The sequence below is a fragment of the Chlorocebus sabaeus genome, chromosome 8 (genome assembly GCF_047675955.1).
Source record: "Chlorocebus sabaeus isolate Y175 chromosome 8, mChlSab1.0.hap1, whole genome shotgun sequence".
NCBI classification, from domain to species: domain Eukaryota; kingdom Metazoa; phylum Chordata; class Mammalia; order Primates; family Cercopithecidae; genus Chlorocebus; species Chlorocebus sabaeus.
This window is the reverse complement of record NC_132911.1, coordinates 72,296,548-72,315,314: the sequence shown is the minus strand read 5'-3', so window position 1 is coordinate 72,315,314 and position 18,767 is coordinate 72,296,548. Positions and strand designations below refer to the sequence as shown.

At 34.6% G+C, this 18,767-nt stretch overlaps 1 protein-coding gene across 1 annotated transcript in view; it reads right to left on the bottom strand.

Annotated features, from left to right (window-relative positions):
- Positions 1-18,767, bottom strand: part of PREX2 (phosphatidylinositol-3,4,5-trisphosphate dependent Rac exchange factor 2) — a 287,857-nt gene that overhangs the window by 106,559 nt on the left and 162,531 nt on the right. The window contains exons 28-32 of the mRNA XM_008000802.3: positions 18,568-18,650; positions 17,760-17,850; positions 17,004-17,132; positions 9,011-9,052; positions 2,116-2,333 (exon numbers count right to left, since the gene is read on the bottom strand). Of these exons, the coding sequence (XP_007998993.2) occupies positions 2,116-2,333; positions 9,011-9,052; positions 17,004-17,132; positions 17,760-17,850; positions 18,568-18,650 (563 nt within the window). The remainder of the gene's footprint in view (positions 1-2,115; positions 2,334-9,010; positions 9,053-17,003; positions 17,133-17,759; positions 17,851-18,567; positions 18,651-18,767) is intronic.

Sequence of the window (18,767 nt, the reverse complement as noted above, 5' to 3'; positions counted from 1 at the left end):
TGCCTTTCTGACAGAAGCAGAAAGACTACGGGTTTCTTCAATTTTTCTTTCCTTAGCAACCTCTCTATTTTCTTTATAAAATCAATTCCTCAAATAAATTTAAGGGTTTCACAAGACCAGTTGAAAAAAAAAACAAAAACACACAGCTTCATTGAGATATAACTCACATACTGTAAAATTCACCCATTTAAAATGTATAGCTCAGGGGTTTTAATATATTCACAGAGCTGTCCAGCTAGCACCATCATCTAACTTTAGAATATTTTTATCATCCCCCAAAGAAACCCAATACCGAATAGTATTCACTCCTCATTTTCCTGCCCCCAACCGTCAGTTGTAGGCAACCACTAGTCTACTTCCTGCCTCTAAAATGTACCTAGTTAGTACATTTCACCACAATGGAATCAAACTACATGAGATCTTTTGTGACTGGCTTATTTCACTTAGCATAATGCTTTCAACGTTCATCCATGTTGTAGCATGTATCAGTACACCATTCCTTTTTATTGTGGAATAATATTCCATTATATGGACCCATCACATTTTGTTTATCCATTCATCAGTTAATGGACATATGAGTTGTTTCCACTTTTTAGCTACTACGAATAATCTTGCTAGGAATGTTTGCATGTAAGATTTTGTGTGAATGTAAGTTTTCATTTATTTTAGATATTACGTAGAAATAGGAATTCTAGGTAATATGGAAACTCTACGGTTCATATTTTGAGGAACTGCCAAACCAGTTTCCAAAATGACTGTGCCACTTCCCACGAGCAACCTAGGAGGGTTACAAACTTTCTCCACATCCTCCTCAAAACTTGTGACTATCTGTCTTTTGTATTATAGCCATCCATATCACACGTATTGTGGTATTTCATTGTGGTTTTGAGTTGCATTTCTCTAATGGCTAATGATGTTGATCATCATTTCATGTGCTGTTCGGACATTTTTATATCTTTGGAGAAATAGCTATTCAAATCATTTGTATACTTTTTAATTGGTTATTTGTCATTTTACTGTTGAATTTTAAGGGTTCTTTAAATATTCTGCCTATGTCACTTATCAAATATATGATTCGTAAATATTTTCTCATATTCTTTGAGATTTCCAATAAAATTAAGTTTAAAGCAAAAGCACCGGCACTTGATTAGACAACGGCATCTTAAAAGTAAGGAAAACACAACAGAAATAAAGCCTTACTCATTTACACATTCATTCAACAGATAATTGACACCTACCATGTGTTAAAAATTAGGCTTCCTATCATATATAATTCACACACACACACACACACATTTGTTTTTAAACTCAAACATGTTACTTTGTAGCTACATTTTCTATGTGTACTTTAACAGATGAAATAGGCTCTCAGGTTTAAAATTACAATTCTATTCCGTGATCACCTAACGTTTACATATTAAAGTGAACATATTTGCTTTTAAACATGATGATAACTATCCAAACCACCGGAGGTACACGTGAAAAATCTCTTCAGTTCACCACAGTTTTATTTTTCACATATTTAAAGATGCCTTCCTCATATCCACTGTGGAAACCCGATGAATAAACATAGATTATTCTACAGCAATTAAGGCAATGCTCTTTGATTTAATAGGACAAACATGCATACAAAGAAAAGAACTAAAATTATTTAACATATGCAAAGTTTAAACAGATTGTCAGGCAGTATGGCATTTGAGCTCTCTGAGCTTGGCTCTCAAGCCTGCTCCAGGACATCAATCGCAATAGGAGCTTTGGTTTCACAGCAGCCTGTGTCCTTGGACTGGGAGTAAGGAAAAGCAGCAGAAAGACCCTTTTTCTTCTGGTGACCTTTTCCAGTCAGTGGGTAGGGATACAAGAATTAGTAACAGATGGAGGCTGTCTCAGCTTTTAGCAGCCACAGAGAAGAGATACAAATCAGCAAAGAAGGAATACATTCTACATACTTATTAAAAATTGAAGGACCACAGAAAAATGTGTATTTTTAAAGTAGCTGAATGCATGCACATTCATAGAGATAACCAGCGGGAAAGAAATAACTATTTCTTATTTCAAAACATGCCACAATGTAGGTTACAGTTGACACAGACAGTGGGAGTCATGTGATTTCCTTACCAAATTTGGTGACAGAAGTGACTGAAAGTGAAAAAGAACACCTGCATTCGCTATCTGGTCCAGCCACCTCCTGCTGGCTTCCCAAGTTTCCATCTCATTTTCCTTGCTGTTGTCAAACATCTGGTTCAAGGCCGCCATGAGCTGCTCAGAGAAGGCACAGACAGTGGCCACAAGAGTCTGGCAGAAAACCATGTCTCTACGGAGCTGTGTCTCACTATCTGTGATCAAAGAGAACATAGAGAATGCTTTGAAAAATGTTGCAGATGGTGAAAACCAATGAGTTAAGCATCTACATTCACTAGCATTTCATCTTTTCACTAAACTCACACATGTGAAAAATGTGAATTTGAGCTCTATGAATGACCACACACATTTTAGCAAACATGCTTTACAGAAAACACTAAACACCAAAAAATATTAGAAATATTAAAATATTTTTTTCTCATCAATAATGTGACTCTATTCTAGAATCATTAAATTGTTTGATAAAACCTGAGGGAGGAAAATAAGGCTTCATTTATTTATATTTTCTATACCTGATGGGACACAATTCGCATTTGCTGCAATGACATTTTCCTAAACAAAACTCAAAGTCCAATTCGTCAGTTTTTGTTGGCAAATTAAACACAATATTATCAATACAATTTTTAAAATTAACAACTAAACCTAAAACATTAATGTGAAATACATATAGGGAAGAGTATATGATGTTCAATTGTTTGCAATTATAAGCAAATCTGTCTCTCCTGAATGGTGTTATTAAACTTCCTGAGCTATAAGTATGTTCAAATATAGAAGAATATAAATTTCTATAATTCTTTCAAATAAGCAATGTATTTATAGTTTTAGTATGAATTGATTTTTATATGTTTAACAGGATTCTTATCCTGCAATTGACTGGAGTTTTGGTTAACCCACTGATATGGTTAGGCTTTGTGTCCCCACCCAAATCTCATCTTGAATGATCATCCCCAGGTGTTGAGGAAGAGACCTGGTGGAAAGTGATTGGATTACGGAGGTCGTTTCTCCCATGCTGTTCTTGTGATAGTGAGTGAATTTTCATGAGATCTGATGGTTTTATAAGTGACAGTTTTTCCTGTATTCTGACACACATGCTCTCTGCTCTCTCTTGCCTGCCACCGTGTAAGATATGCCTCTTTCCCCTTCTGCCTTCTCCCATTCTAAGTTTTCTGAGGCCTTCCTGGCTATGCATAACTGTGAGTCAATTAAACTTTTTTCCTTTACAGAGTACCCATGATCTCAGGTATTTCTTCATAGCAGTGAGAAAACAGACTAATACACCCACTTTGAAGATATGTTTCCACTGTGAACTGCCACTTCTGAACTAGAGATTTTTCAAATGGAAAGAAGCTAACACACAGAGTTCATTTCTTCAGGTGGCTGGATATATACAAACTACAGAAACACAAAGCTACACATTCCACATATTGAAAAATCACTTCCACTAGAAGTGGAAACAACAAAGGGAAAAATAACCTCCTGTCAAATGCATACTAAATATTTCAAGGATATACTCTGGTTTCTCTTCAGATCGCATAAATTTTTCCCCTTTAAATATTTCAAGGGTTCATAGACTTTTCTGGAATAAAGAAGCATTATCAATATTACTGTATAACACAGAGATAAATGCTGACTTTATTCAGTGGGGAGCTCCTGTTTCATTGACAAAAAAGGCATAATTTTTAAGATTTTCCAAGAACATTGAACATCTGTTTTTAATAACCATCAAAGGTATATGTATATATAATTTAGTTTCTATGTTACTTGGTTTCACTGTAAAACCTACTCTTGAAAATTTTATTAGAAAAATAATTAAATATTCAAAATATTTAATTTTGTATCTGAATATTCATTTATTAGGCTCAACTATAGAAACATGCTGCTTCGGTAGGTTAAAATGGTGGAATATGGCCATTCCATATGGCTCAGCTTACTAATTTAACCAACAACATGTGTTAAGCGTCTATATCATGTGCCCCATGCTACTAGATAGGAAAGGGCATTTATAGGTAACTGTAAAATCTTTAAACTGGAAATGAACTTTGTCCAATCCTCAATTAAGAAAAAAAACTAAACACCATTTTGTTGCGCACAATTTCTATCAGAGTAGACACTGAACAAATGTTCACTAAATCAATGATTAAAATAGAGTCAGTGGCACTAAAAATAAATAAAAAAGTGAAATGAAAAGACATGAGTTAATTCTCTGGTTTCTTGAAATATCTGGATTTAATTTTACTTAAGAAGCTAATTCAGATAGCTTGTTAGCTCCAGTGTGCACCTAGGGTACTGAGGTTCATGACAGAAACTAAATAAGTAAAATAAATTGTCCTATGTCTTTGTTGTACATTATTACTTTGTTTTTCAGATGTTCTATAGTGAAGCAGAAAATCTGGGTGAATTTTAAAAAATACTTCAGTAGATATGGCAGCAATACTCCCACCTATATCTTGAAAATGTTTTAATAAAAATCTAATCGGAAAGAAATTATGGATATTGAGTGAAAAGCAAAAATCTAGAGAAAGAAGGATCTGCACTGCAAGCTTTAACAAAAATCACCGGAATTAATAACTTTGCACTGGTAGAAATAATCATTTCCAAGTTTCTTTAGTGAAAAAATTCTCTTCTGTTTTTATCCTCAAAAGAATACTTAGATGTTTATGCTATACTCTGCTACTATATTCTATTTGCATTTAAGCCAAAATAAGATTTTTCTTTCAACCTCTTTATCAAATCAGAACTGATTGCAATTGACAGTCATCTTTTCAATGTGCAAAACCTGTTGATAACTTGAAGTTGTATTCATTCATCAATTCAAATGTTTAACACTGAATGAATACCTTACAGGAATTGACAGCTGCAACAACTACTAGAGGATCCAAGCTGGGGCCTCAGCCACACTGAATAAAAATTCATACTTCATGAGGTGATATTCTTTTGCCACCTTCCTATTTTCAACAGAGAGTAGATGAATTGTTTGCACAGATTCAAAATGTACATATTATATCAAGAGCTTTTCAAATTAACTTTTTACAAGCCATCATCTCACAGTGAATAACAAAGTTAGAAAACAGTGGCATAAGTGGGACCTTGCGACCTATCCCCAACTTCTATTTACAGCTTCTCAACATACCACTTCCCTCCATTCATTCCACACTACAGCAACAATGTTCACAGAATTATTGGGAGAGCACATTAAAACAACGTATCTGAAAGCAGTCAGAAGCGTGGGGTACACAGACCTGTCCTCTTTGAGCCATGCGGTACTGCTCGGCAGTTCTCAAATACCAAATGCCCTATGGCCTACATTTGGCCTATACCTTCCTTCCAGATGTACTGCATGCCCTTGTCCTTCTCCTCTGTGTAGCAAACTTTAAATCAATCTTTAAGAGTCAACTCATCAAACTATTGAAACTCATTAAAAGATTATCTCCCCTTGTGAAATTCCCCTCTTCCCAAGGAAGTACTGGGGCTCTTCTTCTGCTCACCGTAGACCTGGGGGCATCCTTCTACTGGAGGGCTAAGTATATAACACAGTGGGCATTCATTTATGAGTCTGTGTTCCTGAGGAACCATCAGCACACCAAGGCTAGAGAAGTGGCATGTGGCTTAGGCTTACACTCCTTAGAGGCATATCAACCGCTTTCAACTACCCATTCTAAGCCAAAAAGTTTAGGTATCAGATCCTCTTGTGGAAAATGGGGTCCATTCCTCCTTCTTAGGTCTACGATAAAGATAAATGAGATAAAAAGTATTTAAAGCACTTAACAAAGTAAAATGGTGTAGCACTATCATTGTAATTCTTCTTTTTGTCCAGCATCTAGCACCATGCTTGGCACTGAGTAGGTGCTCGGCTTTATTGCTCATGGAGAAGGAACAATTTGTTACATAAATACAACAAAATTTACTAACTCTCAGCAAAAATATCCAGGTCTTTTTCTTTCAATTATGCAACCATTCAAAATTTACAAGTATCCATCCTTTACCAAAGGTATTTTTGGTTTTTTTTGTGTGTTTTTTTGTTTTGTTTTGCTTTTTGTTTTTTAAGACAGAGTGTCTTGCTCTGTCACCCAGGCTGGAGTATAGTAGCAGGATCATAGCTCACTGCAGATTCAAACTTCTGGGCTCAAGAGATCCTCCTACCTTGGCCTCCCAAATAGCTGGGACTACAAGTGTATGCCATCACTTCTGGCTAATTTATTTTTTTTTTTTTTTGTTTAAAGACAGGGCCTCACTATGATGTCCAGGCTGGTCTCAAACTCCTAACCTCAAATAATACTCCATTCTCAGCCTCTCAAAGTCCTGGGATTATAAACAGGGCACACTGTCTTCATTTCCTATTTTTTATGAATAAGAAAGAACTACAGCAAAAATCACATCTGCTTTCAGCTACTAGCAAAAGAAGAAAAACAGAGATTTTGAGGGTTTTTTTTTTTGCTTACTATTATTGTAGAGTAAGATTTTTATTATTTATTTTTATCATAGAGTAATAGTTTTCTCATAGTGAGACTACACTCAGAAGAAATGGTTTTTGTACCTATAAAAGGCTTCAGTTTCATTTTAGTATTTAAGCACCTATCTCATCTTCTAAAACATGTTTTAAATTACACTGTTTAATCTTGACTGTTTAAAAGTTTAAGATCTATAATTAGCTAGCTGGTCTAAAAAGAATGAGATGGTTTCTAGACACACAAAAGCAATATCAGAAATTATGCTAACACAGAGATTGTAGGGAAAATAAAGCAAAATAAACAACAAAAAAGGAGATTAGAGAAAGGTAGAAATAAAAGGAGGTTAAGAATATTTAAAAGACACAGTCTACCCTTTTCAAATGAACATAATTTCACAGCCAAAAATATGAAGTATTTTGGCTACTGTTTTGGTGTCATCCTATATAGAAGAGGGGAGAGAGAGTGAGAAAATAAAGAAGGAAAACAAAGAATCATAAGAGGAATAGAAAAATAAAATTGAAATCAAAATAAAAATCTACCAGAGCATCCATTTGAGCACTAATGAATAAAACGAAGCATCCCAGAATCGCCTCCAGAAGCAAACCTAAGTCTGAATTTCAAAACTGCCACCTACTATTTATTCATTTATTCAATAAGACATCAATATGCCTAACCTTCTAGATGCTCCAACGTCAGTGTTGACTGTATACTATGTGCTGGTTGTTATTAATCTGCCAGAATGTCAATTTCTTCACCTTTAAAACTGTGGAAACAATGATATTCTCACGTGGTGGGTTGTGGGGACCCAATGAAATCCAAGAAAATGAAGTCCATGAATTGTGTTATCAGTAAAGCTCAAAAACTATAAGATATTTTTGCCATTATTATTACTCAGTCAAAAAGCAAGGTAAAAACTTTTTTCATTATGGCAAACAACCAAAGGACAAATAAAAAAGCCCTGTTTGTTAACTTGGTTCATTCATAATTTAAAATTTCCAAGTGTGGTACTTTGTAAAAGTGGTCACAAATTCTTTCCCTCCCTGTATCCACACTCTTGCAATGTAATTTTGAGACCCTCTCCTTCAAAAGTAGAATCTATGTCTCTACCCCTTAAGTCTGGCCTTGCCAGTTACATGCTGGGGCCAGAAGGTGACAAGCTCTTAGACATTTGCACTGTCTTCCTGGAATCCTGCAAATCCACCGTGTGAACAGGAACAGGCTAGCCTCATAGATGACGAGAGACAGGCAGCCCAGGCAGCCCTGTAACCTCAGCTAACAGCCAGTCAAATGTGACACATGCGAGCAAGGCCACCCTAGATCACCTGTGCCTAGCCAACCCACCACCTGACTGCAGACACATAGGCATACCCAGCCAAGATCAATAAAACCTGGCACAGACCAGCAGAATCGCCCAGATGACACTAGACAGGTAAGCAATAATAAATGGTCATTGTTTTATGCCATAAAGTTTGGGGAATTTTTTTTAGCACAAGAAACGCTAACTGCTATCACAAGTAGTCATTCAGGTTATATTTTTCGGAATGAATTCCTATCAAAATTTAGTTAGTGTAATAGAATTTCTGTGTATACACATACACATACTTTATGGGAAATAGATTAAAATAATAAAAGTAACTCATTCAACATATCTATATATCTCCAAATCTACAGAAAGAGATACACAGCAGGCTAATATCAAACTGTTCACTGTAATTAAACGGCATGTGAGTTTTCCCAATCTTTATGATCCATTTCCTTCTAAATGCATTTTGAATGAAAACCTTGTTGAAATATTTCATACATTTTTCCTTTTTCATTCATATAATTTTTCATTCATTTTTGTTACAAATATTTGTTGAATATCTATATGCCAGCCACTATTTTGGGCATTTGCTGATGATCAAAATAGACATAGTGTCTGCCTTTATGACATTTACAGTCCATCATCTGCAATTTAGAATCTCATCAAATATTTAATTGTCCTTTAGTGTCATTTTCCATTACCAATATTTTTTGAGCTCCCACTAAGTGCATGGTAAAAGTGTTTTAATGTAAGATTTGTAAAATGTTTACATACATTCTTGTTCATAAACAAAATTTAGACACGATTAACTTTAGCAAAACCTGCTCCCTTTTTCCTGTTTAATAATATTTTGTTTAAATCTATATTCATATATGTTTTCATGGTTTTGCTTATAAGAGAATACAAGTATGTGTGTATGTATATGTATGTGTATATATATATTTGCATTTTTATTAAAATGATGTGAGTACTTTTTCTAATCTTTCCAAAGGTTTGGAGAAGGTAGGGATCATATTTCTATTTTGTAAATGGTTGAAGGCACTGTCCTCAAATTTCAAGGCCTTTATGATCCTGGGCCACAATCACTTAAATAGTAAAAAAATAAAATGCAAAATGTTACCTGAATATTCAAGAAGAGCCAGGAGTATCCTACACCTCACCTCTGCAGAGAAAGAAAACACATCAGTTAATTGTTCATTCTTTCTGTCACAAATACCATATTTTAACTGTGTAGTCAAAATTAGTATGATCTTATTATACTAGGCTGGGGCAAAAGTAATTGTGGTTTTGCCATTACTTTCAATGGATGGCAAAAACAGCAATTACTTTTGCACCAACCTAATATTAAATAATAAAAATCAATTCACTTGACATGCTACTCTTGCCTGTTTGCCTACACTAATTCTATCCATTGTTCAAGATCCTGAAATGTCTCTGAATTATATCAGTCAATGAAACACCATTCAAATCCTGGCAGGTTTTTAGGTCATCCTTAGCTGTTTTAGCCTACTTGGTGTTCTGCAAGCTACAACTGTTGTAATCACTAGCAATAAACTGTCAAACAATATTTTATTTATATATATTTGTATATATATATATACTCTTCTTCCAATCCCAACCCACACACGGTCAATCACAGATGTAAATTTAAAAACTTACAATGTTCCTGCTAAATACCCAAGACTATGGGAAACAAAAAAGATTAAGTTATATCCTATTCTAGACAGATTCACAATAGAGTCAGAAAGACAGAATTGACTGAAAAGAAATGCAGGAAATACTTGAAAGGGCACTAATTTTTACAAGTGAGACTGAAAGAAGAAAAGGATTTCAGAGGCAGGAAAGTACAATAAGCTAAGAGTCAGAAGACTGCTGTTATATACTAACTTTGTGGCTTTAGAAAATTGCTAAATTACTTTGAGTCTCAATTAACTCATTCATAAATGAAGATAACATCTGCCTTATCTATTTTACAGGTCTGTGTAAAATATAAGTGAGAATATGTATGAAAAGTCTTTGAAAATTGTTTAAAGTGCTATATACACGTAAAGACTATTATTATTGTAATCTGAATCTGGCCGAAGTTGCTATAGAATTCTAAATGAGACTAGAAAATATTTCATAAAACTTTAAATTATCACTGTCAAGAAAAGAGATACATATTCTAAGACTGAGAAATTTTGCTAGCAAGGGAATATAGTAGAGAATGAATAACAATTATTTAACAATCTAGCATAGAGAGATTTTACTATGTCATTAAGAGATTGAGATTGGGATATGATTAGAAAGCTCCACTGAAAAATGGCTTCTAACAGATGGAAGAGTTTAGTCTTACCTAACAGAAAATCACTGCAAGACTCTGTGACCCAGTAGTGAAATTATGAACACGATATTTTAGGAAGATGAATCTCATAATGGTTATAAGAATCAGAAAAAGATAGGGAGAGGGAGGTTAGCCAGAAAAATCATTGCAATTACTGAAGTGTGATGAAAAAGGGAAAAACTGAAGAGACATTCTTTAGAATATTGGGACAAATACAGGGAAAAAAAATTTTAAATGTAGGTTGCTAAAAAAAAAAAATGAGATTTAGAATAAAGCATTTTTCTTTTTAGGGAACAAAAAGTCAAAAATGTGTTCACTAATAAACATCTGAATTTAAGGCGATGGTGGGCTACTCAGATAAAAATATCTTCATTCAGCTGATGATATGAGAACATAACTTACCTCAGAGTTAACATTAAGCAGGAGACAGGCATCATCTTAGTGACACCATACAATTAATCTTTCCTCACTTAATTCACTATCTTCTCTGCTCTCTTCTACACACAGTTTAATCTGCTATGAATGGGTGAGTATATAATGACACAATTTTTGAATGTCACTGCAACAGTTCTTTCTAAATAAAGACTATAGAATTACAACACCTTGATATCACATGTGGTATATAATGGATGGGATATTTTGAAATCGGAGACTAGGACAAACATTAGAAATGGGGTCATCCCAGCTACTTATATAAACCAAGAAATTCTGGCCTGGTGGCACCATGTTAAATTAAGTCCCAAGATTTAACCTTCCATTAAGTCATTCATTCACTATATAAAGACAGTCTAGGAAGTAGAATGAAAATGACTTAAGTTGAATAGGATAAATTCGTGCTCAGCCAGCGAAGTTTCTCAGAGTGCCTCCACATAACAAGCAATGGATTTCAACGATCCTAATGCTTTTTCCACTCCTAACAGGACCAGACATCACAGGGATTACCAGGAAATGGTAGTATGCCCTCTCCCTTGCATAGTCCAATGAGATGAAGCAAAAAGTAATCATTTTTAAAGACTCATTTAACATGGTGACAATCACAGCTCTGACCCAAACAGCTCACTGAAACAAAGAAATCTGCAACCAGAGATGCAACTTAAATTCTACAGAGAGCCCTCCCCACATATTTGACTATAAGACTCTCAGTCCATTCAACCACACTCAACTGGCTAGTGGACTCCCATGACCAAGAGTGGCACCCATATACACAACACATATCGATCAATCTGTCAATCACTATGTGTATATAGTTATCATTCCTATAGCTGCTTATTGTGACATGAGTTACAAAGAGTACAAAAGTAGGTCTTGAGAAGAAAATGTAAGATTCTTAAAATGAGTACTTTTTGAAAAATTAAACTTTTTATCCTGCATTAGAAATGTATTTTTTAAAACTTTTAAGTTCAAGGGTACATGTGCAGGTTTCTTATATAGGTACACTTGTGTCATGGGGGTTTGCTGCACAGATGATTTCATAACCCATTAAGCCTAATACCCATTAAGTATTTTTTCTGATCCTCTCCCTCCTCCTACACTTCACGTTCTGATAGGCCCCAGTATGTGTTGTTCCTCTCTTTGTGTCCATGTGTTCTCATCATTTAGCTTCCACTTATAAGTGAGAACATGTGGTATTTGGTTTTCTGTTCCTGTGTTAGTTTGCTAAGGATAATGGACTCCAGCTCCATTCATGTTCCTGCAAAGGACATTATCTCATTCTTTTTTATGGCTGCATATTATTCCCTGGAATACAGGTACCACATTTTCTTTATCCAGTCTACCACTGATGGGCATTTGAGTTGATTTCATATCTTTGGTATTGTGAGTAGTCCTGCAATGAATATATGTGTGCACACATCTTTATGACAGAGTGACTTATATTCCTTTGGGTATATATCCAATAATGGGATTGCTGGGCCGAATGGTATTTCTGTTTTTGGGTCAAGGAATCACCACGCTGTTTTCCACAATGGTTGAACTAATTTACATTCCCACCAACAGTGTGTAAGTGTTCCTTTTTCTCTGCAACCTTGTCAGTATCTGTTATTTTTTGACTTTTTAAATAATAGCCATTCTGACAGGTGTGAGATGGTATCTCATTGTAGTTTTGATTTGCATTTCTCTAAAGAACAGTGATGCTGAGCTTTTTTTTCATATGTTTCTTAATGAACAGTGATGTTGAGCTTTTTTCATGTGTGTTAGCCACATGTATGTCCTCTTTTGAAAAGTGTCTGTTCATCTCATTTGCTCACATTTTAGTGAGATTGTTTTTCTTCTTGTAAATTTGTTCCTTATAGATGCTTGACATTAGACCTTTGTCAGATGCACAGTTCACAAATTTTCTCCCATTCTGTAAGTTGTCTGTTTACTCTGTTAATACTTTCTTTTGTTATACAGGAGCTCTTAAGTTTAATTAGATCCTATTTGTCAATTTTTGCTTTTGTTGCAATTGCTTTCAGCATTTTCGTCACGAAATCTTTGCTGGTTCCTATGTCCAAAATGGTATTACTCAGATTGTCTTCTAGAGTTTTTATAGTTTTGGATTTTACTTTTAAGTCTTTAATCTATCTTGAGTTAATTTTTGTATAAAGTGTAAGGAAGGGGTTCAGTTTCAATCTTCTGCAAATGGCTAGCCAGTTATCCCAGCACCATTTATTAAATAGAAAATCCTTTCCCCATTGCTTGTTTTTGTCAGCCTTGTAGAAGATCAGATAGTCGTAGGTGTGTGACATTATTTCTGGGCTGTCTATTCTGCTCCATTGGTCCATGTGTGTTTTCATACCAGTACCATGCTGTTTTGGTTACTGTAGCCCTGTAGTATAGTTGGAAGTTGAGTAGTGTGATGTCTCCAGCCTTGTTCTTTTTACTTAGGATTGCCTTGGCTATTCAGGCTCTTTTTTTGGCTTCATACGAATTTTAAAATAGTTTTTTTCTAGTTTTGTGAAAAATGTTATTGGTAGTTTAACAGGAATAGCATTGAATCTGTAAATTGCTTTGGGCAGTATAGCCATTTTAAAGGTATCAATTCTTCTTATCCATGAACACGGGATGTTTTTCCATTTGTTTGTGTCATCTCTAATATATCTTTGAGCAGTATTTTGCAGATCTCCTTGTAGAAATCTTTCACCTCCCTGGTTAGTTGTATTCCTTGGTATTTTATTCTTTGTGTGGCAATTGTGAATAAGATTACATTCCTGATTTGACTCTCAGCTTGACTGTTGTTGGTGTATAAGAAAGCTAGTGAGTTTTGCACATTGATTTTTGTATCCCGAGACTTTGCTGAATTTGTTTATCAGCTTAAGGAACTTTTGGGCTGAGACTATAAGGTCTTCGAGATATAGAATCATTTTGCCTACAAACAGGGATAGTTTGACTTCCTCTCTTCCTATTTGGATGCCCTTTATTACTTTCTCTTGCCTAACTGCCCTAGCCAAGACTTCCAATACTACGTTGAATAGGAGTGGTGAGAGAGGGAATCCTTGTCTTGTGCTGGTTTTCAAGGGGAATGCTTCCAGCTTTTGTCTTTTCAGTATGATGTTGTTGGCTGCGGGTTTGTTTTAGACGGCTCTTACTATTTTGAGGTATGTTCCTTCAATACTTAGTTTATTGAGAGTTTTTAACAGGAAGGGATGTTGAATATTATCAAAAGTCTTTTCTGCATCTACTGAGATTATCATATGCTTTTTGTCTTTAGTTCTGTTTATATGATGAATCACACTTGATTTGAGTATGTTGAACCAACTTTGTGTCCTAAGGATAAAGACTACTTGATCATGGTAGGTAAGCTTTTTGATGTGATGCTGGATTTGGGTTGCCAGTATTTTGTTGAAGATTTTTGCATTGATGTTCATAAAGAATATTGGCCTGAAGTTTTCTTTTTGTTGTTGTATCTCTGCCAGTTTTTGGTACCAGGATAATGCTGGCCTCCTAGAGTAAGTTAGGGAGGAGTCCCTCCTCTTCAATTCTTTGAAATAGTTTTGATAGAAACTGTATCAGCTCTTCTTTGTACATCTGGTAGAATTTGGCTGTTAATCCATCTGGCCCCAGGCTTTTTTTTGGTTGGCAGGCTATTTATTACTGATTCAACTTTGGAGCTTGTTATTGGTCTGTTCAGGGATTCAAATTCTTTCTAGTTCAGTCTTGGGAGGGTGTATGTGTCCAGGAATTTATCCATTTCTTTTAGATTTTGTAGTTTATGTGCATAGAAGTATCCATAGTTATGACACTTATGTGTAAGTACACATAATATGATAGTTATGTGTATTTCTGTGGGGTCAGTGGTAATATCTCCTTTGTCATTTTTAATATGTTTGTTTGGATCTTCTCTCTTTTCTTCCTTACTAGCCCAGCTAGTGGTCTATCTACTTTATTAATTTTTTCAAAAACCAACTCCTAGATTCATTGATCTTTTAAATTGTTTCTTGTATCTCAATCTCTTTCAGTTCAGCTCTGCTTTTAGTTATTTATTGTCCTCTGCTACCTTTGGGTTTGATTTTATCTTGGTTATATAGTTCTTTTGCTTGTGGGGTTAGGTTTATATATCAAGATCTTTCTAACTTTTGGATATGGGCATTTAGTGCTACAAAATTTCCTCTTAACATTGCCTTAGCTGTGTCTCAGAGAGTCTGGTATATTTTACCTTTGCTCTCATTAGTTTCACAGATTTATAAAGCAAGTTCTTAGAGACCTTCAGAGAGACTTAGACTCCCACACAATAATAGTTAGAGACTTCAACAACCCACTGTCAGTATTAGACAGATCATCGAGGCAGAACATTAACAAAGATATTCAGGACCTGAACTCAGCACTGATCAGATGGTGCTGATAGACATCTACAGATATCTCTATCCCAATACAACAGAATATACATTCTTCCCATCACCACATGGCACATACACTAAAAGCAATGACATAATCAGACATAAAACACTTCTCAGCAAATGCAAAAGAAGTGAAATCATAACAACCACTCTCTCAGACCACAGCACAATCAAATTAGAAATAAAGACTAAGAAATTCACTCAAAACCATACAATTACATGGATATTGAATAACTTGCCCTTGAATAACTTTTGGGTAAATAGTAAAATTAATGCAGAAGCCAAGAAGTTCTTGGAAACTAATGAGAGCATTAGAAATTTCTATCTGAAAGATAAAATTGTTCAAAACATAAAAGTGGGGGAGATGATTTAAGGATTTCTCCATTCCTAGCCAATATACATTTACCTTAAAACAAATATAAAATCTCAAAGATGATGAGAACAACTGCAGAATTATAATTTCTAGTAGTGTCATAATACTGACATCTATTCAGCAGAAATATGTCTTTTACTCAGTAAAGTGTATACTTAAATTTCTAAAACATAATTGTTTTTTCAAATGCATTTTATATTTATGCTATTCATATTTTGGGGAATTTTAAATTCATACTTTTCATTAAATATTATGTCACAAAGTATCATAGATAAACATTATATTAGGCCATAAAATAAAAATATAGCCAAGAAATCCAGCTGTCAAATACAAAAGATTTTATCACAAGATAGAATCACTATAATTTATTTGGGGAAGTATTCCATATCTATACAAATTTCCTTTCTACTAATCTCTAAACAAAAGTTGTTATATTTGAGTATAAGTCTATGCAGAAGACTTAGTAATCACAGAACATTTAAGCCATCTCTGTCATTTAATAAATGTGTAAGTTGAAGCCTGAAAGAGTTAAGTGACTCAGACTCCATTTGGTATAAGAGGTTGTCTTTTGTCAGCAACATTTACAGCTCTCTTTAATTTACCCCACTTAAGGTAATAACTGCAGTTATACTGTAATTCTGCTAAATACCACTGAATACTATTGACCACATCCAACTGACACACAAATGACTGAGGGATAAAACTGTAAACACAGGAATAGTATTTATTGTACGGGTTTCTCGATCTTAGCACTACTAACATTTTGGATCAGAGAATTCTCCCTTGTGAGGAACTCTCTTGTACATTCTAGAATGTTCAGCAGCATCCCTGGCCTCTATCTAGAGGTCAGTAGCACACCCACAGTTGTGACAACCAAAAATACCTCCAGATGTTGCTAACCACTGGTCTAATCACTGGGAAGAAAATTGCTGAGTTATATATTTTTAAAACTAGATGAATTCTCATTTCATCTTTTTCACCATAATCATTTTGGAAACTCTCAGAATTTTCTACTTAATCACGCTCATTCTAAACAACATGCAATCTATCTCAGTGAAGTCGTCTCAAAATTATATGTCTCCAATTCACAGGTTTTTACCAATTATAGAATGTCATGTAAATAGTGTTACGGTAGTTAAGAGCAATCAACTTAGACAAACACTTCTGAAACAAAAACGTAAAAATTAATGATGCAACCTATGTGATTATTTTGATTCTCACACAGCTTCACAATTGATTTTTTTTTTTTTTTGGATAAGCATTAGCTTCATGCCTTTTGTATATCCTTCAGAATTTTTTTAAGACATTGTCTCCTATTATAAAGTCTTAAATTCTCTTCATGTTCGATTTGTCTTCACAACTTTGAGCCCTTATTTTATTCAATGAGAATATTCTCCATGATGTTTATAACCCTGGGGACACAAGGCCCTATAATCTTATTCCTTCTTGCCCTCTTCCTCCCTCACCATTTTCAGTACTTTTATTTTCTTCACAACAGGAAACACTGCAAAAAGTAATCAAGCATTACCAAACTTTTGGTTTTAGTGGGTTTTAAAATGATTATTGCTAAGATCATGCAACGATCTTTGCTTTTCATGCTGACCTTCAACAAATTTCCTGATGTTCTGAGCAAGAGTCCGGACGCTGCTGGGAAGATTCCAGGGGTCTTGCTTGATATGAAGCCGTAGCCTTTTTGGACAACTCAGCTTTGGTTCCATTTCCTGTTGAAATTCTAAATAAACACAGAAAATCTCTCTTAAGTCTCAACTTGTTCCCCACCAATTAATCCTTTAGGCTTCAAAACCTTCTTCTGTCACTGTTGTCCTAGACTATTGACATGGTGGTCATTTATTTTGCCATAACGTCAGAAAATCCATTAAACCTAAAAAGTCAAACTTTAATGTTATTTTCTTATAAATGTTTAAACAAAGCAAATTTAGATGAAAACTCTACTTTCATTATCCCAAACTAGTTACTAGTCAGACTGGCAGCTCCATCCTTTCCATTCATCAACTCTCATTCCCCACACCCTTTCCTTACCACGGGGAAACAGCCAAGGAGACATTATGCTTGGGTTCAGCAAAATCAACTTCATGCTTATGTATCTTCGATTAACTCATTTTTGCTTAGCCTGGCCCCTATAGGCATTAAACATTTTAAACTTTCAAATAATTGTAAAACTTCCTATGCAGACTTTTTGACATATTCAAAAATTATCAAAATAGAAGTAGTATCCAGTGAATTATGAAACATGAGTAACCAGAATTGCTCCTCTTATGCAATCTCCTTGCTTCTTGACTATATTGTCTACCACCTTTTTTTCTCAATTGCTTCTACTAGTTAATTTTTCAAGACTTACCTTGCAATCCTCGGCCTGGAGTGAGATACTTGGTTTGGTCAAAGGCCCTCACAACAGCCTGCCCTTTTAGGAGATTGGTAATTGAATCCACCTGTCAATAGTAGAGATTTCTGAGTTACATATTTCTCATAGTACATGATATATATTTCTAAAAGTAAATCTTATAAAATGTTTTTTTAAAGCAACAATTATTTTTGAAACCCCGTGATGCTTGTGAAATCGATCTTTACATAAAATATTGAAATAAATGCACCTGATAACATTTGCAATGACATTTCTTACTATCTTACCATATATTAATACAAAATATAAATTTACCTCACAAAAGAACATAAAATCTCTGGAGTTTTCTTTAACTATAAGTTATTGCAATCCTTTTCAAAGTGGTAAAATCTTCTACTACAAATTTTGGTTATGGCTATACATTTTTTTAATTTAAAACGACAAAATTAGCCTCCAAGGCAATATCTTGTGCTTTTTAAAATTAGAAAGAATGTTGAGCAAGAAATATCATAAAGCTTTCTGAAAACAAAAAACAAAAAAACAAACACTAAAAAGGGGAACTCCTATGTGTATAACAGTAATTTTCCCAGGACTGTAAAATACTTGATATTCACAAAAATCCTTTAGGTGAGTTGGCTGAAGGAATGTTTATTCCTAGTTTAAATGTCAGAAATTGAGGTAAAGGAGGTGGAAGGACAGATTGAGGCCTTTCTTTTCTAACTCCGAGCTCCTTGTACTGCATCTGAAAAAGGGACTCCTGACAGTTTAGTTGTGGAACAAAAGCCCCACAAATGCCCGATTGTACCTGGCTGAAAAGATGTTCAAGGCAACTATGTATCTTGTCCTGTTTATCATGAGAAATGCGAACACTTAGGGGAAGTTCATCACCTAGATGTCAAAACAAAAACAAAACCAGAAACAACAATCACTCATCTTACGTTTAACATTCCAAAATATTTTAAATATTAAATAAAATGTAAAAATTAAACACAAGCTCTTATTCCA